This window comes from Halichoerus grypus, chromosome 7 (assembly GCF_964656455.1).
Source record: "Halichoerus grypus chromosome 7, mHalGry1.hap1.1, whole genome shotgun sequence".
In the NCBI taxonomy this organism is placed as follows: Eukaryota; Metazoa; Chordata; class Mammalia; order Carnivora; family Phocidae; genus Halichoerus; species Halichoerus grypus.
The window spans coordinates 24,650,082-24,674,777 of NC_135718.1; the positions used below are offsets into that span (position 1 = coordinate 24,650,082).

A 24,696-nucleotide genomic window follows, 5' to 3' on the forward strand; every position below is an offset into this window, starting at 1 on the left:
GCCGTGATTTAACCCCTTCCGTTCCGCCGGCCCAGACCGACTTTTAAGGTCGTCCTCCCCGACTCCCTGTCCACCCGCACCAGTTGACTCCGGTGGCCAGAGCCCGATTCGTCCGGTCACCCTCCAGTTCTGCTGGCCCCTCTGGAGTTTCTGGGGGTCAATCGGCCGACCTCTGCGGCGGTCCCGGCTCCGAGCTGCCGCAACCCGCCTGGTCCTCCTTAAGAAGCTTCCGCAGCCCGGGGTAGAGGCGGGTGTTTTGTTCTTATAAGGAGGAAAAAGTTTCTGTGACATCCAGGAAATGAGTAACTCCGCCGCCTTTAGGGCCGCGCTGATGGAGGCCTGGAGGCGGGAGCCGGCCGGGGTGTCGCCGCCCCCGTCCCCCTAAGTGCCCGGCAGGGCGCTCGGCCGAAGCCGCCCGCGAGCCGCGGCCTCCGGGCCCTGGGGACCCGCGCGCGCAGCCCGGTGGCGCGGTCCCTGCCGCGAGCCGGAGCGGGACGAAGGCCAGCGTAAGTCCCGGGGCGTCCACCTCGCGTGGTGGGGGAAGAGGGGCGCGGGGCGGGGGGACCGCGGGTAGGCGGCGCTGCGCCCGCGCTGGGGGCGCGCAGCGGGGGCGTGGGGGGCGCGGGCGGCTGCTCGGCCGGGGGCTGGGGTGCGTGGGGAGACCCGGCTGCGTGGTCTTGTGCGGCGCGCGCGTCCTGCGCCCCCGCGTCTCCGCTCCAGCCCCGGCCGCGGACCCCGGGGGCGCCTCGCTGCAGCCCCGCGCGGCGGGCAGCGCCTCCTCCGGGCGCCCGAAGCGGGGCCGCGACGTTGTCCCTTGTGCCCCGGCGATCCGTTACTTCGGACCGTCTGAGCGGAGTGCTCGGGCAGAAAGACAGGCCGGGTCACTCGGCTCTTCGGCCAGCCTGCTTCCCCGCCTGGAAGCAGGCAGGGGGAGTGCAGCTTGTTTTTTCTCGGTTTAAGGTAGTGAAGCTGTGGGGTTATGGGGGCCGGATGAAGCCTCCACAGCTTCCTCTTTCGCGACTCTTAGTGGAGGAGACCCCGCGCTGTGCAGAACTTTCTCTCGCGGCTACACATGGTCTCTGCCGCCTGACCCTTAACCCCATCCCCACCCCTCCCCAGTGTCTCTAGCTTTCTGGCTTCCAGGTGTAGGGACTCAGAAGCCCCAGGGCCAAGCTTCCCATCCGAAATGCTCCTCTTTAAAAACCAAAATGCTGCCGAGCAGGAAGCGAAAATATTTTGCTGAGCGACTCAGGGACCGCATGTGGCCTATGGCATCCTCTGCCTGGTGTGCGAAGGAACCTTCTTCAAAACTAAAAGAGCTCCGGATACTGGCAGATCCTAGACCCCGGCCTTCGGGATCTAAATCAGTTTGAGAATCCTGTTCTATTTTGTCGTTACTCTTTTGGATTTGACCCAGGCGCTTCCCTTTTACAAACCAGTTCTGCCTCGGAGAGGCTGCCAGGTAAAGGTGACCTGAGCCTGGTGTAGTCCCAGGTCCAGGCTGGCTGTGAAAATGGCGTGGCAGACGCAGGGAGGATTGCTGCCGTTCGGCTCTTTATTAATAACATGCCGGGCCGTGCTCTGGAGGCCTCCTCCCAGCCTACGTGCCTAAGTGGCTTTCATTGTTTGCTAATTCCCTGTGCCGGCCACCGCTGCAGGCCAGTCTGCCCTCGTGTCTGCACTGTGGGTAACCATAAAGTGGTTAGACTGACTCTCTGCGCTCTCTGGGTGGATGGAAAGCCTTGTTCAAATGCCATACCCGCGCTCTGCAATTTTCAGAGATGCAGCCGATTCGGGCTCTGGCTTTCAGGGGGCAAGGGTCTGAACTTTTAACCCGATGCCATCATCCCAGAAGTTGTCACCTTACCAGCAATGGCTCCCAGCTCCTGCGGTGCTCAAAGGGAGACAAAGAAGAGGGTGTGGGGGCAAACTTTTTATCTGAGGGCAAGAACAGGGAAGAACTTCTGGTAGAGGCTTCTGGCAAAGTTGCCCACAGGAGAAAGTACTGTCTGGGAGAAAACTGGTTTTGGGGGCGCCTGGGTGGCTCAGTCGGTTAAGGGTCTGCCTTCTGCTCAGGTCATGATCCCCGGGGTCCTGGGCAGGGAGCCTGCTTCTCCCTCTCCCTCTGCCCCTGCGCGCACTCACTCTCTCTCTCTCTCTCTCAAATAAATAAAATTTTTTTAAAAAAGAAAGTAAGGAAGGAAGAAAAGAAAGAAAAACTGGTTTTGTATTTTTCCCTTCTTGAACCCCCTGGGGTTAATAAGAGAAAGACAGTGGGGGATTCTGTCTGCTGGAGGGGTACACATCTCAGTGGGAGGCAGTGACCAGCAGAGCCGTTGGAAGGGTAGTGTTGGGCCACTGGAGGGCATGAGCTCAGGGCGCCATGCCACCTCTTGGAAGGGGCGGCACTGCCAGAGGGAACTGGTCCAGAGGGGAGGGGATGGCAGGGGAAGGGGGCTCTGCAAAGCTCATCTTATGAGGGAGAAGGGCGTGAACCGGCAATAGTTGTCTCTGGGATGAGAAGCCGAGGGGGATGAGGCTGTGGCCTTCAGGAATCTCCAGGACTGTCACTTGAGAAAAGGAGAAGACTTGCTCTGTCTGACCTCAGAGACTCAGTGAGTAGGAGAAACAGGAAGACAGGTCTTACTCAGAAGTGAGGAGTAACTTGCCAACAACTAGAACTCCTCCGTTGGCAATGCACTGCCCATCCCTGTCAGCAGAGACAGCTGGCCATCAGCAGTTAGGAAGGCCAGAGTCCCTTCAGAGGCCAAAACTGTGGCTCCGTATTTGGGGCTGAGAAGTCCCCCTAGTAGGGATGAGGTATTAGTGCAGCCTGTGGGGTTTTAACAGACTAGTGTCCTAGAGTGCTGGGGTGCTGAGGACCGGGGAACTTATTTATGACTGAGACCAATTTATCCCAGATAGACTGATCTCAGCCTTGCAGGGGAGAGGGATATGTTTGAGAATGCCAAGGGTTGTTAATAATAACAGCCAAGGCTGTTGCTAGCATATTCCGCTCCTTATGTGAATTAGAATAAGATGTACCTCTCTGCAAGAGGATGACACCTTGGTGACATGTAGGATACCACCTTGGGGCCTCATCTTGATGGACATGGCCAAGGCACATAGCTGGACAAGTGCATGTGAGCTGGACTCATCCTCACCATATCCTGGCCAGGTGTTCTTGAGCAGTACACCACCTGTGCAACCATACACAGCAGCCATGATAACCAACCATTATTGAGGGCTTAGCATTTATTTGCCAGGCTTTTTTTTTTTTCCCCCAAAACCACTTCCCTTTCATTAAGTCATTTAATCTTCATAGGAGTCCTATGAGGTAGGCATTGTTATCCCCGTATAGATGAGGAAGCTAAGGCATAGAGCAGTGACGTGTTCAGGAGCCTGGAAGCTGAGTCCCAATTACTGAACATTCACAGAACAAGAAGCAGGTTAAGCTTTAAAAGCTAGTTTGGGGGGCGCCTGGGTGGCTCAGTTGGTTGAGCGTCCAACTCTTGGTTTTGGCTCAGGTCATGCTCTCGGGAGTCATGGGATCTGCCCAGTGGCGGGCTCCACACTCAGCAGGGAGTCTGCTTGGGAGCTTGGGATCCTCTCCTCTCTCTCCCTCTGCCCCTTCCACTGCTTACATGCTCTCTCTCATGCTCTCTCTCTCATAAATGGATAAATCTTTAAAAAAAAAAAAAAGAAAAGAAAGCTAGTTTGGTTGGGGGCCCTTGTGGAAGAAGGGAAGAGCAATTGCTTTTTTCTTTGTCAAAGGAAGAAATACCCACTCTGCTCAGATGGAAGAAAGATGGAAAACTCATCTGGCAGCAGAAAGGCGAGGAAAAAGAGCTCGCTGAGCCTTGATGGCTCATGGGAGGCCTGGCCCAAGTATCAGCTGACTTTCCTTTTTAATTGCTGGGCAGTGTGAGGTGGCAAATCCAGTTTGGGGCCTGACATGAGGGTGATGAGTAAGTGCCACCTGGGTGTGGTGCAGAGGGAAAAGGCCACAGCTACTCGGGGCCCCTGACCTAGGCAGGAAATGCCCCCAGGAGTGGAACGAGGTGGCGAGTGTCCAAACATGCTGTCCCAGCACTTCCCACCCCCCAGTCCCCATCTATTCCCTCTTCCCTTCCCTGTCCAGGCCCTGTTCACCTGTAGATGTCCTTCCCAAGCTTGTTCAGGAAATCTTTCCCCAAATTCCATTTCACACCTTCATTTATATATGATCATTTCTTTTCCGCACCATACATTTTAGCACTTAATTAGCTGGAGTTAAACATGTTACTACATACTATCTATAGACAGTATTTTAAATAAACTAGCTTCTCAGCCGATGAGGATGTCTCAAAGTCTCTTGGGAAGAACCAGCTGGTACCCAGCAGATTTCCCATAAAGGGTGGTATTTATGTGGATCATGTCACCTATCCCAAGTCTAGCTCTTAGCTGTTCCTACTCAGAAACCCCATCTCCACAATTTTCCGAGTGGTTTGGACTTGGACAACTGAGTCACTTCGAGAAGCTCCCAGAAGTGGGTGTGCAAATTAGAATGCTAGTTTTTTTAATTTGGAAGACTTGTGACCATCACCATCATGCAGACTAGATGGTATCTGATTCCTGCGTCCTGGGCGAGCCACATGGGAATCCAAATTTCCAGGCAGCTCGTGCTTGGCAAAGCAGCACAGGGAGGGGCTTGTCTAATAGCACGGGGCTCTCTTGACTTCTGTGGCCCTCTCATCAGTGGAGAGATACCTGCCCGGTAGACCAGTACTCCAGTCAGCCTGGCTGTGTAGGTCTCCTTGGCCTGTGTCTCAGGGGCAGTGTTTACCTGATAGGGTGTCTCCATTTCCTCTTGCATAACTTAGCTATTTTGATTTTACTTACTTAATTTGTTTAGTGCTTTATAAGCATTAGCTCCCAGTCACATAGAGTTTCATTTGCATAAGTTAACCACTACACCTGGGGGTAAATGCTATATGCAAATTAAGAGGACTTGGTCAGGTGGCCTGGATGGGTCAACAGTAAGCCAAGCACAGAGCAAAGAACATGGTCCCTAATCAGCACAGGTGCTTGGGGAAGTGGAAGACCCCAGACTGGCCACTTACTGCAGGCCCTGTGCGAGGCGAGCTTGCCTCGGGTCAGCTGGCCTGCCCAGATGGCCTCTCTGGATTTAAAGGGCTCTCTGTGATCTCTGTCCAGGCCCCCTCGTGGCTCATCTTTAGTAAGCCACAGTCTCCAGATGCCTCGGCATCTTGGGCTTCGGAGTAGGGTGGACTTGGGTTGAGTCCTGGCTCCGCTGATCAGTGGATGGATGTTCTCTGTATTTGGGCAAGTGCTTTGACTATCTCAAGCCTCAGTTTCATCATAGGTAAAATGGGGATAACCACTCACAGGACACGTGTAGAAAGCGCTGCGCACTGTGCCTGGCCCAGACCTCTAATCTGGCTAGGATGAGCTCTTAAAGGCAGTCGAGTTCAGTCGAGGATCCACATTCTCTGTCGAACTGGGCCCCCAGCATCCCCATTCATGCCACTGATGTCTGGCCAAAGGACAAGGCTATAGGGACCCAGACTGTCCCAGAGGCTTAGAAGGAAGGAGCTCATCTCATCTGAGCCCTTGCTGTCGTTTGTTCAGAGCTGAGGAGAAAGCTGCTAGTCCCCACCTTTCCACCTACTCTGGGGGAGGGAGAGTCAGGTTTGAGGCTGGGTCTGAGCAGGCATCCATCCAGAGGGGAGAGAAGAGTGAGGTTTTCTGGGAGAGGAAGAAGGTCGTTTGGGGGTGCCTAAGAGGTCCGTAGGGCCCTCCTCAGCAGTTTGGGACCTGTGATATTCCCCCTCTATCCAAGTGACCCACCCCCTGCCATCGGCTGAATGGAAGCACCTCCAGGTGACATCACTGTTGCCCACGGCAACACCTCACCTCCACCTTAAGGTAGATGGGGAGAAATAAGAACCGTCCCAACTGTAAGACACATGTTGAAGGGAGGGAGCACAGAAGGTGTGACATCCACAGGTGTGTTTCTCAGGGGCTGGGCGAGGGGAAGAGGGAGGGGCTGCAGTTCAGAGGTCTAGGCTGGGAGCCAGTTGGGGGTAGGTCTCTGGGCCTTGGGCTTGGCCGAGGGACTAGAGCTCAGTGCTGAGGGCTGAAATCTTGTTTAGTTCTCTGAGCTGCAACTAGGAGCAAAGAGCATGACTCCTTACAGTAGCTTCTGGCAGCTTCCATAGCCCCGGGTTTCCCTTCTACAGCCTGAATCTGGTAGGGGAGAGTGGGAGGTAGGGGATCAGTGATGGGGAGGTCAGGAAAATGGCTTTCGCTGCTTCTCCGCCGTCACCCCCGAAGGACAGCAGGACACAAGGATGCCCACGCCCTCACTTAAGAGAGAACCTTCATCCGTTGCTTGAGTACTGGTTATGCAGGTACAATGTGCAAGGCGGTGAACGCGCTCGGGATTCATTGGCTTCGTGGAGCTTTATAATCAAAGGCACACAGAGAGGAGGAATGTCTGGGATGTGCTGCTCCAAGGGTTGGTACCAGCTGGGAACAGAAGCGAGGTTCACAGCTCACCCCTCACCAGCTCTAGCACACCCCATAGAATTTCAAGTCGGCCTAAACGAAAGCCGCGGAATCCCTTCCTCCCCAGGAGTTCATACAGGGGTTCGGAGGCGGTGGAGATAGATCCGAGATTTGGGGTGTGGTGTTAGAGAGGACAGGCATGGGTGTTGACTGTGTCCTGCCAAAGAACAGAGTCCCACAAAGTCCGAGTGTCAGAGGCGGGAAGACAGCAGGCAGACCCCCGACTCCAGGTCTCCTCCTGCGTGACTCTGTGATATTAGCAGTTGGACTCAGTTTCTCTGCCTGTTTAATGGGGATAGGAGCAGCCAGTACCAGAGAATATACAGAGCACTTTCAGATCCTCAGATGGCAGTCCTGGAAACAATACAGAGCCCACAATTTCCAGACAACTCATTTGCAGGTGGGTGACATCGTGGGACACGCTGGCTGCCTGGGAGGAGGGCTCACCTTTGGAGCTCTCTTGGGTTCCTCCTCCTCCTCTCCCCCAGGTCATTTCCCTGAAGTGGATTCAGGAGTCTCCTAACCGGCACCAAACCATAGGGAGGGCGTTGTCATAATTCTAGTCCTGCTTGTTGGTATAAAACCAAGCTCATAACAAACTGTCCTCCCAGGAGCCTGTTTCAATAGCCAGGAATTCTTCAAAGCAGTCAGGGAACCTGCCTGAAGTTCATGAAAAGGTCCTTTGTTTGCTGAGACTTTGTTCCAGAGTCGGTTAAGGGGCAGGACCACAGCGAGCCTGGGCTGGAGGGGAAGAGAATGGGGGATGCCTAGGCCCTACCCCTGCTTGCCACCCCAAAATGCCCCTTTCTCCCTGATGCCTGCAAAAGGCACTGTCCAGTGTCAGAAGGGCCCTCCCTCCCTTTTCCCAACGCACTGTCCCTTCAGCTGCAAAGCCGGCTCTGACAGCTCAGCTCACACACCCAGAAGCTCCGGTGGGAGGGGCCTTGAAAGCCCATTAAGTCTGATTCCCTGCTTCGTGCCCAGATTTCACTTAAATTGGCACCTGCCCTGCCCTAAACGGTACAGGAAAGCCCCTAGATGCATGTAATATTTCACAGACAATCGGGTCACTGAGCAGCACAGCATGATGGGAAGATTGGAGGCTTGAAGGTCAGTCCTGAGTTCAAATTCCGGCGCTGATAATGAGTGAGGCCTCGCCACACTGAGCCTCAGTTTCCTTATCTATAAAATGCAGATAGTGCCTCTTTCAGAGGTTTATTGTGCAGATGAGACCCGTAAAGCATTTTGCACAATGCCTAAATCTCTATAAATGTCCCACGTTGGCTGCTAGTTTTTAAGCTCTCCCATGGGATGTCAGGGCCAAGGGGCTGGTCTGTTCTTTTCTGGAAAGGGAGAACTGCTTGCCACTCCACCAAGGGTTGCTTCTCTGCTTCTTTTCCGGAATTTGCTTCAAATCCTGTATCCTCCATTTATCTTCTATTTCTGTAAGACTCTCAAGCAAGGAAGTGGGCGTCAAGGGGAGAGGCAGCTGGGGGTCAGATAAACTTGTGTCAGAGTTCATTCCTGGGTCGTTTTCTTGGTAAACATGGGCGGTAAGTCAGCCTACAGTTCGAAGGAGGCCATCCACACCTGAAGTAGCTGAGGTCTGTCTCCGGGCCGCATCTGGAAGGGTTTTTGCTCACATTCCCCAAGGCACTTACCACTGTTAGCACTTTGTTTTTCTGACAGCAGAGCGCCTCCCAGGAAGAAAAACCTTAGAAGTGACTTCATCAGGGATCTCCCACTACACCCCCATTTCAAAAAGCAATGAGTTTTTTTTCCCCCACTCCTGACTTCATTGATTCACTCAGCATGCATCGAGGAACCCCTGAACCTTCAATACCAGGCATCAGGGCCCCACGGTGGTTTCTCCTTCTAGGTGCTCAGAAGGCCTGGAGGATCGGTCAGTGTTGATGCTGCCAGACTGGGGGTGGGGGGGAGGGTGGCAAGCTGCGAGCTCTCCAGGTGCCAAGCTTCCTGCTCTCCCTCTATGGCAGCCCCTGGGGCCTTTTGAAGAAACAGGGAGGTGGAGGAGACAACCAGGCCAAGTCCCCAGGCTTCTGGAATGCTGCAGGGATGTTGGTCACCCCCCCGTCTCCCCAGAGGAGTCCCTAAGATGCAGGATTTAACAAATCAAAGGGGAGACCTGGCCTTATCACCCATACCGATAACCGTGTCCTTTACGGAGCACCAGCATGTATGGGACCACCATGCCAAGAAGGAAGTACTCTTGTCACCCCAAGTGAGAGACTTGGGACTCAAACCCAGGCCCTTTGATTGCAGAGCCTGGGCCCTTCACTGCTGGACACTAAGCCTCCACAAAGTGTTAAGCTCTTCTGAGCTGAAGATCTCGGGCTCTTTCTTTCTGGGTGGCCTTGGGGCGGAGTATGTCCCTGTGAACTCGGCAGGGTCAGGGGCTGCTTGCTGCCTGCCCCAGCCTGACCCGCCCGTCCCTGTCATTGGTTCAGGCGCCCCCACTATGCGCCAGGCGCAGCCTCGGGCACAAGCCAGGGCAGAGCGCGGGCATCATTCCCTCCCTGTGGCTGGCTGTCGCGGTCGTCATCGTTTCGTCTAATTCACAGGGAAGAGGACTCTGTGCAGTCCTAGCCGAGTCTGGGGGTAGTTTTGCCAGCAGTTCTCAGACTTACGGTCGAGGCCCCCTGCTTTCCCGGACGGGGAGTGCTGGTTGGCCCTGACTGAGGCAGCCCTGGGGAGGGCGGGCGGCCGACCGTGTCGTTCAGCCCTGGTTCCTGCCGCAGAGAGCACAAGCTGAGAGGCCCCCACCAGCTCTGAGGCGTTTTACAACTGGGTTGGCCGCCATCTTGCTTTTATTAATTCCCCTTGCTATTCCCCTTGATTGAGATGAAAGGGTTTTAGATCTTTGCAGGCGCAGAGCGCGCGTGCGTGCGTGCGTGTGTGTGTGTGTGTGTGTTTGTACATACATGCAGGAGGCCCAGAGCTCTTCCCTTCCCACCCCCCTCCTCCTCCCCCTTCTCCCCTCCCCCCTGCCCAGCTGGGGCACAGGCATTGTGTCCAGTACGGCCCAAGCCCCAGGGGACCAGGGTGGGAGAACAGCCTGGGATTTCACTGTGTGGGGGCCAGAATCCCTCCAGCCAGGCCGTGAGTAAGAGGGGGCGGGTGGGGAAACTGTGGAAAAGTCCCCGGGGGCCCCTGCGCTCCCTGGAGAGGCCAGGTTGTCTTTGTGAGCTGGTCTGTCTTTGTTCTCCTCCAGGGATCACAAGGAAGGTGGTGCCCAGCAGCCTGTTTCATCCCATCCATCCCCAGCTCATCTGTGAGAGCGGGAGCAGGGTGGCCAAGGGAGGGCTTTGTCTCCACTTTGTTTTCCTTTGTATTTTCTCTCTGGTTCCTGCTCAGCCCCCTCGAAGACCCTCCCCACTGAGCCAGCGTGTTTGCTGTTGTCTGGAGCCTGCTTTCCGTCGCTGCAGCCTGGCCTCCCTGCCCCACAGCCCAGGTGTGGCCCGTCCTGAGCATTCACTGCTCTGCTTGGAGGCCGGGAGTGGAGAGAACGCAGGGTGGAGGGAGGGAAGGGGGACGAGTCTGGGGAGCCTTGGCGTTCCTGCCGGAGGTGGGTGTTAATGTTCCCTCCCAGCCAGCTCTTGTGGGCGAGCTGGGGCCCAGAGGCGGAGGGAAATTCTGGGAAACACTAGCTCAAGCCGAGGCGACCTCTGACAGTATATGAGGGCTGCTTCACTGTGGGAAATGGTTACCTCTGTGTTTCCATTGTTAACACGCCCCTGTGATCTCAGGTCCAGAAATCTGAGGTGGGAATCCGGGGATCAAGGGGGACGCTTTGGTGCACACCCGCTATAGGAAACGCATCCTTCCTGAGAATGGAGGACCCGTGTGGTGCCTTCTTTGGAAAGCGGGTGTCTCCAGAGGGCAGGATGTGAGCACCCTGGTGGGTCCCCAGGATCGCACGCGTCCTTGGTGCCCTGAGCAGGCAGCGCTGCATGTGGGTCTCTGCCAGGCGCTTTGGGGAATGTCAAGACAAGCCTTCCAGGCCCTGGAAGTTGTGGGGTCAGACCAGAGCTCGGGCAGCTCACTATGATAAAAGAGCAGGATGGGGTGAACCGGGGAGATGGCGGGGTCTGGAGCTGTGGGCCTGGCATGGCCTCGGCCCCTCTGCCCTTCCCCCTCCCGGCTCTGTGGGCTCCTGCCTGTGAAATGGGGCTGCCACACTGGTGAGCCGAGCTGCCTAAGGGGAGAGGCGGGGGAGCAAGGACTGTGGGCTCCCTGCTCTGGGACATCTCCAGAGATGCCATCTGCACAAGGCACCAGGCCTACCCGCACTCAGAAGGGCTTAATACATATGCTGTCACCCCCTGTCCCCCCTGCCCCCACCCCCCTGCTTGTTCTTGTATCCCTTTCAAGAAAGAAGGGTTTGTCTCAGGAGTTGGGGGTGGAGAGGGATCAGGAAGGCTCTTGGAGGCCGTTTCTGAGATGGGCTTGCTGTGAGGACCATCGGGTAGGGTTTGGGTCGTGTGGTGTGGACACGGTGCAGGGAATTGGGGGCAGTACAGGAGCTGTTCAGGGGACAGTCAGTAATCGGAAGTGGCCAGGGCAAGTGGGAAGAGAACTGAGGGGTCCCCCAAGGCTTGGTGGGGCCAGGCCCTGAACATCAATCTGAAAGCTCTGACCCGTGTCGCAGTGAGACGGAGAAGGGCGACCTCCAGGGAGGAGGAGGTGGTGGCTGGGGGTGACGGAGGCCTCCACCTCAGAGGTGGCAGGGGGGCGGGGTGGGGCCAGGAGGCTGTGTTAGTCTCCCGGGGCTGCTTTGACAAAACACCACAAACCAGCTGGGTGGCCAAACGACAGAAACGACCCTCTCAGAGTTCTGGAGGCCTGAAGTCTGAAATCAAGGTTCCGGCAGGGCCACCCTGCCTCCGAATGCTCCGGGGGATGGGGGAGGGGTACTTCCTGGCCCCGTCCAGCGTGCGGGGGCTCCAGGCCTTCCGGGCCGGGGCGGGGCAGCTTCGCTTCAGCCTCCGCCCCCGGCTTCTGTCACCTTCTCCTCTCTATCTGTTTGCTCCTTTTCTGTCTCTTTATAAAGACACTTGTCACTGGATTTAGGGCCCACCCAGGTAATGCAGGCTGAGCTCATCTCAAGGTCCTTAATTTAATTACATCTGTAAAGACGCTTCCTTCCAAGTAAAGTCACATTCACAGGGTCTGGGTGTTAGCATATGGACTTATCTTTTTAAGGGTCACCGTTCAACCCACCGCAGCAACTGTTGGATTCAGGGTGGCCTGGGGGAGAATAGGTGAGAGAAAGCTGGATGTGGACCAGGACAAAAGGCTGCCAGGGGAGCCCCTTCCTGTCTCTGGGGCCTGCAAGCCTGCCTGCCATGCCTTAGCGTCTGAGACGCCAGGCCTCAGTCTTTCTGTCCCAGGACACTGTGATTTCCCATGACGTGCTGTGGGGACATCAGGCAGCATGGCTGGACGGAAGGACACCCTGTCCTTCCTGGGAGATTGATGGCTTCCCTGCCTTCTCCATCTGTTGCTTGCCAAGGGATGTGTGTGAGCTGCTGATGGAAGAGCAGGACCAGGAAGGATGTGGGCTCCCCCACCCACATCAGCGGAGTCCAGGCCCTTGTCTTTCCTGCACTTGGGCTGACCAGCTGCATGACCCCAGACCAGAGGATGGGGTTGGCATCCTGGTGACTTTTTGGAAACCCCTCCCCTTCTGAAAGCAGGCCTTGAGGAAACTTAGTGCTTTGACCGGTATGACTGGCCACCCTCTGTGCGTCTGGCCATCGTGGCCACGGGGCCATGACAGCAGAGCTCACCTTGATGAGAAGACCACTCCCTTCACAGCATAAACTTTGCCATGGGCTCTCCTCCACTGGGCATGGCAGGCAGGGTGGGGTGGGGGATTGTCTCTCCTCTCTGCTCTCTCCCCCACCCCGACCAGCGTCCAGTCTTGGCCCCTGCTTCTTCTGAGCCCAGTGTGGGATCCCCCCTGGGGTAGGGAGGGGTGGTGGGGGTCTGGTTCTCCAGTCCTGGGGACCACAGACCTTAGATGGTAACACCAAGTGCTCCTGAGTGCATACCCAGTAGGCTGCAGAGTCTCTGTTCTCTTCTAGTCCCTGGAGAGGCTGTGGAGAAGGCCTTTATGTAAATCCCTAGCACAGGCCTGGCCCATGGCCAGCCCTCATAAATGCCAGTTATGATTATTCTGGGGGTGGCTGTTGGGATGACTGGGAGACACTGGAATACAGTCAGGACTGGGTTTAGGGAGAAGGGTCGAGACAAGGGGGCTATTTCAGGGAGTCCTGTTCACAGAGGAAATAGTAGGAGGTGGAATTGCTGAGGGGTAAGAGTGAGGAGAGTCCCAGGGTCAAGGGCAGCCTTGAGGATGCTTTCTAGGGGATGGGGAGTGCCAGTGGACAGGAGAAAGGAGGCACGTAGAGGGGGCTGGGGACCAGGGCCCGCAGGTGGCCCACTGACATATTTTATTTGGCTTCCAATTTGGCTAATTCAAAGAATTTTTGAAATAGCACCCAACATTGTAAAATTGAGGGATGTTGATAAAATCCAGATTTCTGGCTTCTCTTGGGAAAAAAAAAAGATCATGTCATTCTCGGCACGCAGCACATGCGATGTGGTGGCTCTCCCCTTTAGACAAAGCATGTGGGACCAGTTGACCCCATGCCCATCACTTGGATCTCTAGCATCCGGAGCCTCGCCCATTTACTACAGGGCCCTGCCCCCATCCCTCTCCCCCACATTTGGTCTTACAACCCTTGCCTTCAGGAAGGTGACTGAAAGGAGGGAAGGGAAGGAGCCCAGTGGCCATGAAAGTGGCAGGTTGGAGGAAGGAGAGCCTGGCTGGAGGCCAAGACAGATGTTCTGCTGGGGGGGAGGGGTGGGGTGGAAGGTGATGGGGGTGGCTGTAAGGACACGGAGAAGAAGAGACACTGGGGGCCCAGCACCTCACCCTTCAACCCATTTCTCAATTACGCTTTGTTGGTCTCTTCCTTCCTCTTTCCTCACTTCCTTTCTTTGCCTGCCCTCCCTCTCCTACCCAGGCTTGAGGCCTCAGGACCCAGCCCCTCCCCAGTGCTGCTCAGCCCCTTCCCTGGCCCTACCCCCATTGGGGGTGCACACAAAAAGGAACCTCAGCAAGAGATGGCCTTGCTGGGGCGTGGGCCAGTCTGCAAGGCCTTTCTCCTCTCCTGCAGGGGACTTCCGTCCTGGAAGGGTGAGAGCCATCTATGCTGAGGCTGTTTACACCCCACCCACCCACCCCAGGCCCTGAGTTAGGTGAAGAGGAAGGAGCCTGTGGAGACATGTGACTCCCACAGCGACCATCTCCTCCCTAACACATGAGAAGTCAGCTCTCACTGAAATATTGGGCAGCCTGGTGCCCAGGAGGAGACAGGAAGACATTCAGCTTTTGGAACTTGCTGTAACTGTAGCTAGGAAGGCAGGGACTTGTGGGCGAAATGACACAAGGGAAGAGCAGCAAGGTGGCCTGGCCTGCAAAAGTTCCAAGAAGGGCAAGGGAGGCCTGCACCGAGGGGCAGGCTCCCGGAGCTGGTCCTGAATGAAGGTGCCTCTGGGCTGGGCGGGGAAGCTGACGCCAGCGTGCAGCGTGGGCTCCGCTAGAAAGAGACATGGGATCGGGGTCAGACAGGCCAGACCGCAGGAGGACAGCCTCACCAGGGCTGCAGACAGACAGCTTGCTCATCGGGCCCAAACTCCACCCCAAGACTTAGGGTCAAACTCGAGCTCTGCATTCAACCTATCCTTTCTTACAGTCCTGTTTCCTCGGGGCACAGCCAACCCGGATGATCTGGGTGGTCGCCCCTGGCCATGATGCCTGGGAGGTGGCAGGGCTCACTCATCCCCTGGGTGGGTGGAGGGAGTACAGAGGGAGGGGGACAGCTCACTGCAGACAGGGAGCCTTAGAAGCCACACAGTAGACCTTTCTGACTATCAGTCTCTTCACAAGGTAGGATGTTGCGAGTACCTAACTCATGCTCTGAGAATCAAACGACAGAATACACGCCGAGTACTTAGCTTTGTACATTCTGGCTGTTCATGGGAACACGAACGCCCGCCGCCCCTTCTCTGCTGTCTGTCCGTCCAGGAATCCCTGGGAGGGCCTGCCTGCCTGGACCACTTTGACCCCACCCTCCTGCTCAGGCAAGTCTCCTCTTTAGGTCTCTTTAGTTTCATCTGTAAAATGGGCCTTAGATGAGTACAACGCTAAATTCTGACTTCCTTAAATGTGTGGCTTTATTGCCCCCAAACAGCCATGTACCTCGCCAGGTGGGCCTGGGAAACTCCAGCACGAGACCGGGCACACAGTAGGGGTGCAGCCCAAACTTACTGACAGCTCCGTTTCCTTTGGCCCCTTCTTCCTCAGAGGGTGCAGAGCCTAAGCAGTGGGAAAGGGACCCAAGGAACCCCCCCGGGGCCTGGGCTGCAAGTGGCTTCCCTGCCATCAACCCACCTCCTTTATTCTAAATTTATAAGGAAACCACCTCAGCCGCTCCTTTCAGCTCCAGGATGACGCCAGGGCCGGGGCCACTCTTGCTGTTATAATTAGCAGAGCTAATTGCATCTGACAGCTGGGTGTGGGGCAAAGCCCCCACGAGCTGCAGGATGGGGCTGCAGGGACACTGCAGTAACCACGCCCCCCTCCTCCCTGGAGGCCTGCCTGGCTTGGGCAGGGCTGGTTGTCAGACGTGAGTGGGTGCTGGAGCCACCTGAAGGGCTCGTTACAACATAGGTGCTGGGCCCCAGCCCTGGGATTGCACCTGTGAGCCCTGCAGCATCCAGCATGTTCCTTGTGCATAGTAGGTGCTCTGTAAACATGGCAGGGTGGAAAGAACTTGGGCTTTCCAGGTGGAAGCAGAAAGAACAGGCTGTATCTCAACCCAGCTGTGCCTTTTCTAGTCGTGTGGCTAGAAAATTGCTTTTTGTCTCATGCTTGGTTAACCCATCTGTAAAACAGGGATAACACCAGTTAGGTTATAGGGGGTCACTGTGCACCCAGCACTCCTAGTGAGGGCTTGATAAACAGAAGCATATCTCTATTAGACAACTCTTAGTGGCATTCATTGGATCAAGCTCTGATTGGGGTGCTGGGGGGCTCTGGGGGATGCAGGAGTGACAGACCCCAGGGAACAGAGAGGCCATCTAGGGTTTCTCCCCCAGAGTCTGAGGCTTCTGCACAGAATAAGGGTCTGAGGAAACCATTGGTCCAGGCCGACCACCTGCAGCCCTCTGCCCCAGCCCCTGCTGCCTCGTGACCCTGGCTCTTCGCCAGGCTAAGTTTAGCTGTGACCTGCATAGGCCACCACACTCTGTGGGCAGGGGCCGGGGGTGGAGAGGAATTCAGCAAGTTTCCTGCCGGCTTCCTGGCAAGCAGACAGACAAAAGCCCTCAGAGTGACCCAAGTTAATTTTTAAGCCCAACCCATCTGGATGTCTCGGGCCATGTATTGGGGCAGCCTCATAGGGGTAAGAACCTTGGCCCAGGTCAGAAGTGGACAATTTTGAAATTGGGAAAAGGGGCCCTTTGGGAAGGGGTTGTGTGTGTGTGTGTGTGTGTGTGTGTGTGTGTGCGTGTGTGTACATGCATGTGTATTCCATGGTTTGGGGAGAGCCTCCCAGATACCTGTCTGTCCCTGTGGTCTCCAGTAAAAGTCACACCACTCTGGTTCCTTCTCATTGTTCTGGCCCCGTGGCCCCCTGGGCAGTATTCCCTGTGGCTTGGTTTGGGCAGAGGAAGTAGAGGTTCCAACTTGGCCCCCTGTAGTGAGCACTGAGCAGCCACAGTCCGTTCCCCATCCCTTAGGTTGCCATAGGCAGAGCCGGCCTGTCCAGACGTTAAAAAGAGCAAAAAGGCAACTGGGATCTCATCTGATCCCTGGGAGCGAGTTGATGGTTTAAGTAAGGAGTGAGTCAGAACTCCACCTGCAGGAGGATCCAAGGCTCCAAAGGCTTCTCCCCTTTGCTGGGGGGCAGGGTGGGCAGAATGGCATGCCAGGGGACAGCTACGCTAGAAGGAGCATTTTGTGCTTTCAAAGCACTTTGGAGCGTGCTTTCCTCCGCACCCCTAGGACTTGGCAGGGCTTGGTGTGCTTAGCAGGTGAGAAAACAGAGGCCTGTGGAGGCCTAGAGGGAAGGAGCGAATATTGAAGGGCATCTATTCTGTGCCAGGCACTGTGCCAAGCACCTGAAATGGATTATGTCCCGTAACTCAGCCTTCTAGGAAGGAGGGTCTGCTGTTAGCTCCATCTCAGAGGGAAAGCTGTGGAGCCCTGGAGAAGCTAGACCCCTTGGCAAGGAGCAGAGTCACGTTCAAACCCAGGCCTGTCTGCTTCTAGAGCCCAGGCTCCTCCCACTTTGTCAGCCCATCTCCCTCGTGCTCCCGTGAGTCTTGTAACCCTGCTCCTGTCAGTGTTATTGTGGGCTGCTTGCATCCTGCCAGAGTACCTTGTAGGGGCATCTGTGTCGTCCCTCAAGAACCCCTATGGGCAGGGCCACTGCGTTTCCCCCATCCCATCACAGATACCCTTTCATGAGAAATCGCACTTGGGGGCAGGCATTTTGCTAAGGACTTTATATGCATGATCTTGTTCAAGCTTTACAACATCAGGTATGATTATGCCCATTTCACAGATGAAGAGACTTAAGGTTTAAGAAGTTGAGTGATTTGTCCAAGGACACATAGCTAGTACGTGCCCATGTTGGCTTCTAGCCCCATCTTGTCTACTCCAGAATCCATCCTCTTAACCCCTTGCATACAGAGTCGATGGCTCCAGTTGGTTTGGAGCTTTGAATGTTGCCTGTCCCAGTACAAGGAGGCTGTTACAGTCCTTGAACAAGGCATGAGGATGCCCACAGGTAGCCCCGTGGAAGCTGTTGGGGAGAGAGGAGGAAGACTTCCCGGTCGTAAGGCTTGACGATGGCATCACTCCCCACTTGCTGGCATCCTACCCCGAGTTGGCATGGAGACTGGTCACGAGCTGCCCAGGACTATACTGACCTGTCGGGCTCTACTGGGCCCAAAGGGGGCTGCCCGTAGTACAGGGGCCTTCAAGGGCCTCAGAACCTCCGAATTCTCTTCCAGCTGGTTGCTGCCTGGTGCTGTGCTTCTTAGCACTGCACGCCTTGATCTTAAAACCCTGATCCACGTCAAGAAGCCAGTCTCACGGCTTTGCCTCGGATCGCCCTGGCAAAACTTTCCATTGAGGTTTCCGTCGCGTGGAAACCAGGGCTGACCCGCCGCTCCTTGTCTTGGGGAAGAAAAGCTGGCTAGCTTCCCCCCGGACTTCTTCTTCACCCACACCCCTTCCGGCCTGACTTCCTGCACTTTCTCCTGGCCTCCGTCTCCTCCTCAAGTTCACCTCTGAGGCCTGATGCGTGTGCGCTGAGCTCGGCTGCCGGCGGACCCCGCTTTCGGTTCCTGCCTGTGTGTCCAGCTGTGTATGGGATGAAATCACATCTGAGCAGCAGGCTTTGCCCACGTGTGGCAACTCAGGTCACGTACGTCCTGGCCGTGCTGGCTAGAACCTGCAGACGTGTCTTTACCTGATGCCACGTGGCACCGTTAGGGTAAGAACCAGAATAAGTGGTTTGAAGGGTGCAAATTCAAGGATAGGGAATGGGGCTCAAGCAAAGTGGAGAAGCTCCTGTCAGCATGCGTTGGCATACGGGGGGCCAGGGGGCCCTCTGTGTTCTCTGTTGTCCAACAACGTCATTTGGCCATTTGCTCTCGTCTAGAAGTCCCAGGCAGAAAGGGGGCGGGGCAAGCATGGGAAACGACCGTTGTTACTCCCCAAGGTTCCCGCCTGGGAGAGGTGAGGGTATAATGTAAGGCTTACCCTATAAGACTGCGCCTCTCAGACTTTAATGTGGATGGTATTAAAATGCAGATTATGGTTCACTAGGTCTGGGGTGGGGCCGAGGTTCTGTGTATCTTAACTCCCAGGATTGTAAGGGGTTAGCCCTTCCCTAAAAATCACTTGAGATCTAAAAAATCCATTTGTCCTAGAGGAATGGAGTGTCTCCCTTCACAATTAAGAAGTCAGATTTAAAGTTTAGACAACTCAGGAGAGGAAATCCAATGACTCAGTCACTCCGGTTGTCTCCAAGATTGCCCTAGGGAGAGACCCAGGAGAAGGCCAGGAGGTCAGGGTCTGAATTTGGGCTGAGGTCTTACAGATCAGAAGGAGAGGTTTGCAGTAGGAGAACACAGGGGCCCAAAACTGCTTCAAAAACACTTGCTGTTCAGTGAATCTATGCTCTGCACCATCCACCATGCCATGTACACCATCTGCATGGGTCGCCGCATCCCTCGGTACTGTGACCCTGTGGGTCCTATGGCCTTCCCCTCGTCCAGTAAGGAAACTGGGTCTCAGAGAGGTGTGTTAACATGCTCAAGGGCACACAGCTAATCAATGACAGGGCTGGCCTTGGAACTCAGCCTTCTTGTTCTTAACCACTAGGCTTTACTGCCTTGAGGAAAGTCACATTGGCCACAAGGCATTCGCTGGGGAGAGGTGGGTTGAAGTGTATAGGAAAACGACTCAAACCGACTTAAAGTGAAGATATTATTGACTCGTATGACTTTAAAAGTCCAGAGGCAATGGCTTCAGGCATAGCTGGGTCCAGGGAATCTGCTTTTGTCTACGTTGGCATCTTTCTCAAGCAGACCCCCCCTTTGAGGTCTAGAGAGCCCCCCCGCAGCTGCGATTCTGTTCCCTGGCAAACCTAGTCTTTCTCACCATCGGCCCCAGCAAATCCCACCTCTGTGTCCTTCCCCTTGGCCGGAGGGAGGTCCTGTGCTCCTCACTGAATCCACAGTGTGGGGTGGGGGTGTGGACTAGCTTGGGCCCAGGTTATATGTTCACCGCTGGAGCTGGGGGTGGGGTTATCCCCACCCAAGCCATAGGAAGGGGGCCAGAAAAGGGTTGGCTCCTGGGGACAGTGGGTTGCTGCTTCCAGAAGGAGGAAAGCCTGGGCAGACAGAAACAGGACAGCCTCCACGAGTTGCTCAGCCAAGGATTGCTGGGTGCAGGGACTTTGCGGTTCTTTCTTCCAGGGCTCCACGGAGGCACGGGCTGGGGGGAGACTGTGGGCTGGGCGGGAGACAGTGAGACCTTCTTCAGCTCTGTGGGACAGAGGTCGGTGAGAGGGTCCGGGGAGGAAGTGGCCTGGAGGGCAGCTGGGTGTGACCCTTGATCTGTCTCTCTGTATGGCAGGCACGTTCCAGCCATGGCTCTGGGGCTCTTCCGGGTGTGTCTGGTGGTGGTGACGGCCATCATCAACCACCCGCTGCTGTTCCCGCGGGAGAACGCCACGGTCCCCGAGAGCGAGGAGGAGATCATCCGCAAGATGCAGGCGCACCAGGAGAAGATGCAGCTGGAGCAGCTCCGCCTGGAGGAGGAGGTGGCCCGGCTGGCGGCCGAGAGGGAGGCCCTGGAGCAGGTGGCCGACGAAGGCCAGCAGCAGAACGAGACCCGCACGGCCTGGGACCTGTGGAGCACCCTCTGCATGATCCTCTTCCTGGTGATCGAGGTGTGGCGGCAGGACCACCAGGATGGGCCTTCCGCGGACTGCCTGGGCGGGGACGAGGACGAGCTGCCCGGCCTGGAGGGCGCCCCGCTCCGGGGCCTCACCCTGCCCAACAAGGCGACGCTCGAGCACTTCTACGAGCGCTGCATCCGGGCCGCCACGGCCGACGCGGCCCGCACCCGGGAGCTCGTGGAAGGCTTCGTGGATGACTTGCTGGAGGCCCTGAGGAGCCTCTGCAGCCGGGACGCGGACGTGGAGGTGGAGGACTTCATTGGCGTGGACAGCATGTATGAGAACTGGCAGGTGGACAGGCCGCTGCTGTGCGACCTCTTTGTGCCCTTCGTGCCCCCCGAGCCCTACCACTTCCGCCCGGAGCTCTGCTGCTCCCGCCGCTCCGTGCCCTTGGACCGCCAGGGCTACGGCCAGGTCAGGGTGGTCCGGGCCGACGAGGACGCGCCGGGCTGCGTGTGCGGCAAGAGCACGCTGGGGGAGGACATGCTGTGTCTCCTCCACGGCAGCCACAGCGCCGCGCGGCCCGGCCGCGGCCTGGAGGCCCTGCTGTGCGCCGGGGACCCCCCGTACCTGGACACGGTGCAGGTCATGAAGTGGTTCCAGACGGCCCTCACCAGAGCCTGGCACCGCATCGCCCACAAATACGAGTTCGACCTGGCCTTCGGTCAGCTGGACTCCCCGGGCTCCCTCAAGATCAAGTTCCGCTCGGGGAAGTTCATGCCCTTCAACCTGATTCCCGTGATCCAGTGTGACGACTCGGACCTGTACTTTGTGTCCCACCTGCCCAGGGAGCCCTGCGGGGAGACCCCGGCCTCCAGCACCGACTGGCTCCTGTCCTTTGCCGTCTACGAGCGACACTTCCTCCGGATGACCTCGAAGGCACTGCCCGACGGGGCCTGTCACCTCAGCTGCTTGCAGATCGCCTCCTTCCTGCTGTGCAAGCAGAGCCGCCTGAGCGGCCCCAGCGGCCTGGGCAACTACCACGTGAAGACCGCCCTGCTGCACGTCCTGCTGTCCCGGCGGCCGGCCGACTGGCAGGCGGGGCAGCTGGACGCCCGGCTGCGCGAGTTGCTCCGCTTCCTGGAGAAGAGCCTGCTGGAGAAGAAACTCCCTCACTTCTTCATCGGCAACCGCAAGGTGCCCGAGGGCATGGGACTCCCCGAGGCCGTGCGCAGGGCCGAGCCTCTCAACCTCTTCCGGCCCTTCGTCCTGCAGCGAAGTCTCTACCGGAAGACAGTGGACTCCTTCTACGAGATGCTCAAGAACGCCCCGGTGCTCATTCGCGAGTATTCCCTGCATAGCCCCTCAGACCAGGCCAGCCCGCCCCACAAAGCTGTTGTCTCGTAGAGCATCCAGGACCCGGGGGGCCAGGACGCGGGGCACCCCACACGTCCACGCCTCTGGGGGCATCTGCAGGCCCCGGCCCGGGAGAGCGGCGGGCGCTGTGCGGCGCCCGGGCTCAGCCCACCAGGGAAGCCAGGCCCTGTGGCCCGCGGAGGAAACAGAATTCCAAGCTGGAAAAGCTGGTTTGCTTTTACACCACTGGGGTCCTACTGGTGAGGTTATTGTCTGGCTTTGGTTGATCCTTTGCAGCTTACTTTTGGATCACCACAAATGGCCAAGATGATGACAAAATCCTCTCTGGACGCTGAGCTAAAGACAACGCAAACAGTGATGCGGGTGTAATTTTTACATCCCAGGTCCAGGCTTCACTTAAATATCAACAGAGGATCTGCAGGAATGCTGACGGGGATGCATGTTAAGACCCTGCAGCCTGTTTCCAGTAATCCTTGGCCGCAGGCATCCGCGGCCAGGGCACCAACAGGGACACTTGTGGGAATTTGCAACCTTCCATCCACAGCCTGCACGTTAGGGGTCCTTTCAAACTGTTTGTAGAAAAGACCTAGAAGAGATTCAAGGCCCCATGGGGCCAATGTCTGTGGCACAGAAGTGGGTACTTGGTGGCAGAGGGAAGTTTCAGTCAGCCACTTTTTCAGCTCCGTGTCTCACTCAGGGTGCACCCCCTTTCCCACCCCTTACCCCAGTGTGCTGTGCCCTGAGCCCCGTAGGTACCTGTGCACCGTGCTGGGGACAAGCTCCACAGCCGGTCTCTGACCATCCGTGTGGTGGGGGAGGGCGGATCCCGGAGGTGGAAGCTGCAAGAGACACAGGGTGACTGGGGCGAAGGGTAGAACCTGTCCCCAGGGCGCTGACGCGCAGTTCAGAGAAGATGGCAGAGCTGAGGAGGGAGGGAGGGAGGGACGCCACAGCCCTGAGTTTTCCTCAGCAGGGTCGCAGTCCTAGAACCAAGCATGCCTGGAGGCAAGAGGAGACCCGGCTCCATCCGTTGGCCCCAAGACCCATTCACTGCAGTGGGGCGCCCTCATGGCACAGAACCCCCCTTTCTGCATGGGCTTTGCCAGCCACACCAGATGACCAAGACCCGAAGAGACTTGGCCGACTGGAAACACGCAGGGATGACAGCCGACCCAGCCCCCAGGCCCCAGAGAGGTCACCCCAGCACTGCTGGGGGCTGTGGTCCCTGGGCAGGCGCCAAAGCCTGCGGTGGGAGCTGGCCCGTCTCCAGGCCTGGGTCGGGGGTTGGGAAGCCACTCCTCCTCCGCTTCTGGCTTCGCTGGCCCTTTGGGAGTTTCTCCCATGGTAGTGCCTCAGTAACCCTCGCAGCAAGCCAAGGGGGAGGCAAGAAGGAGCGCCCCTGAACCAGCACCCGAGTTCCCCTCCAGGGTTTAAGCTGGCCAGGCCTGCCGAACAGCAGACCCCATTCTGTGGGGGTGTCGGGCTCACCACGAGCTGCAGAGGGTTCTGTCCCTCAGCCAGGGGTGCTCTCACCTGGCCCCAGCGGTTCCAGAAGATGGACGGTTTGCCTGGCAGGGTTCGCTTGCGGCAGGAGGCTCGGCTGTGATGGGGCACTGGGGCCTGTAGGAACCCTTCCATGTAAGCTGGAGTCGGACCACGCAGACCTGGGTCTGGTCTCCCCAGCGCCGGAGCGGGCAGCGTGGGGCCAGGAAGGGTGGTCATGCCCACGTGGCCCCCAGCAGTAGCCCCAAGCCCCCATTCAGTTGTGACTTGTTTCCAGAATCGGGGTGAATTTCCGTATTTATTATTGCCCATGCCTTGCCTTCCCCCCCCCCACCCCATCCTTAGCTTGTGCTTGGAGGAGACCCCACAGCCGGGAACCAGGCTCCAGAAGCCAAGACCAAGCCTGAGCCTCCCTCAGCCTCCCCTTGGCTTCCAGGGAGAAGTTCACTGAAAAATGACCTTCTGGCCTCTTGTTTATCCAGAGAAGACAACTCAGCGGGGCAGTGGGGATCTTCTATGCACCAAAGCTGCTTCTAAAGCGGAAAACAGCCGAGCTCTCGGTGTTTCATGCTGCCTTATTTATATGAAAGGAAGAATTAAATTCTTGCAAGGAGTAGAAACTGGTCACAGTGTTTGTTTTACCTTCAGGAAGTCTGTGAGGTTCCCTGGGCCGAGTTCGGGAGCAGGGGGGGTTTCCTGTTGACCAGCGGAAGCTTTCACTCCCTTTTGATTCTTATGCTTTCAGGAAACTTTTTAGAAAAATCACAAAATAGAGTCTTTCTAGCCCATCTTTGAAGCAGCCTACAGAGTTCCAGAAGGGGAATGTGGGGGATGTCAGCCCAAGACCTTCTTTCCCCGAGCTCGATGTGCAGACAAGTGTGGGAGCTACGAGGAGCACGAAGCTTTTGGGTTTTGAGGAAAAAGATTGTCTTTTCAATGGAGGGTTTAGTCCATCAGGGCATTTGACAGGCCTTTCCACTAAGGACAGCCAGGCCTCTTTCTCTGAGGAAGCTCTCTCCTTTCCCAAGCAGGCTTGACCCCACCGGGCATCTGCTCGCTGGTTGGGTAAGATGCTCCAGAACTACATTTTGCCGCACGTCTTGGTCTTGACAGCACTGAAAGAAGGATGGTCGGCCCGAGGCCAGGATGTCGATTAGGTTGGGAAGGGCCACGAGAAAGAGGGGAACACACTGCTGGCTGGTCCGAAGGAGGAGCCCCTTTAGAGCCTGCTTCTCCGGCGGTGGTCCCGTGTCACCCGGGTGCGGGTTTCTGGGCCACACTGCAGACTTCAGTGGAGTCGCTAGGAGTCCAGCCCAGGAATCTGCATTTTGCCAAGTTCCCCAGGTGATTCTGAAGGCCCAAGAACCACCGCTACCTGGGGGGATTAGGGATTAGGCACTGCCTGGTGGAGCTTCTGAAAGATGGGTAAGACTGAGCCGGGAAAGTGTTCCAGCCAGAACCGCAGAGTGAGGGGAGGGGAGCGTGATGGACTAGGCAACAGGGGAGTAGAACCTACTTCATGCCAGTCAGCCTTCTGGGTGCATTCATGTACTTTAACTCATTTAATTCCCATGTCAACCCTATGATGTGGGTGCTGTTAACATCCTCCCCACTTTCCAGAGGAGGACACTGAGGCACAGAAGGATAAGTTGCAAAGCCAGAATTTGAACCCAAGCAGGGCTGGTCTATATGCTGATAGATACTGAGAAGTTTTAGCAAATGAGTTTGAAAATGTTGG

At 56.7% G+C, this 24,696-nt stretch overlaps 1 protein-coding gene across 2 annotated transcripts; it reads left to right on the forward strand.

The window, feature by feature from the left end:
• The first annotated feature begins 285 nt into the window (after window positions 1–285).
• On the forward strand, window positions 286–23,578 carry ITPRIP (inositol 1,4,5-trisphosphate receptor interacting protein). Of its 2 annotated transcripts, none has more exons than XM_036121285.2 (2): window positions 286–506; window positions 19,814–23,578. In XM_036121285.2, the coding sequence occupies exon 2, from the start codon at window positions 19,827–19,829 to the stop codon at window positions 21,483–21,485; it is 1,659 nt and encodes a 552-aa protein (XP_035977178.1). In that variant the 5' UTR covers window positions 286–506; window positions 19,814–19,826; the 3' UTR covers window positions 21,486–23,578. The 2 variants fall into 2 exon arrangements, with proteins under 2 accessions (XP_035977178.1, XP_035977179.1); XM_036121286.2 differs by lacking the exon at window positions 286–506 and adding an exon at window positions 17,680–18,164.
• Window positions 23,579–24,696: the final 1,118 nt, after the last annotated feature.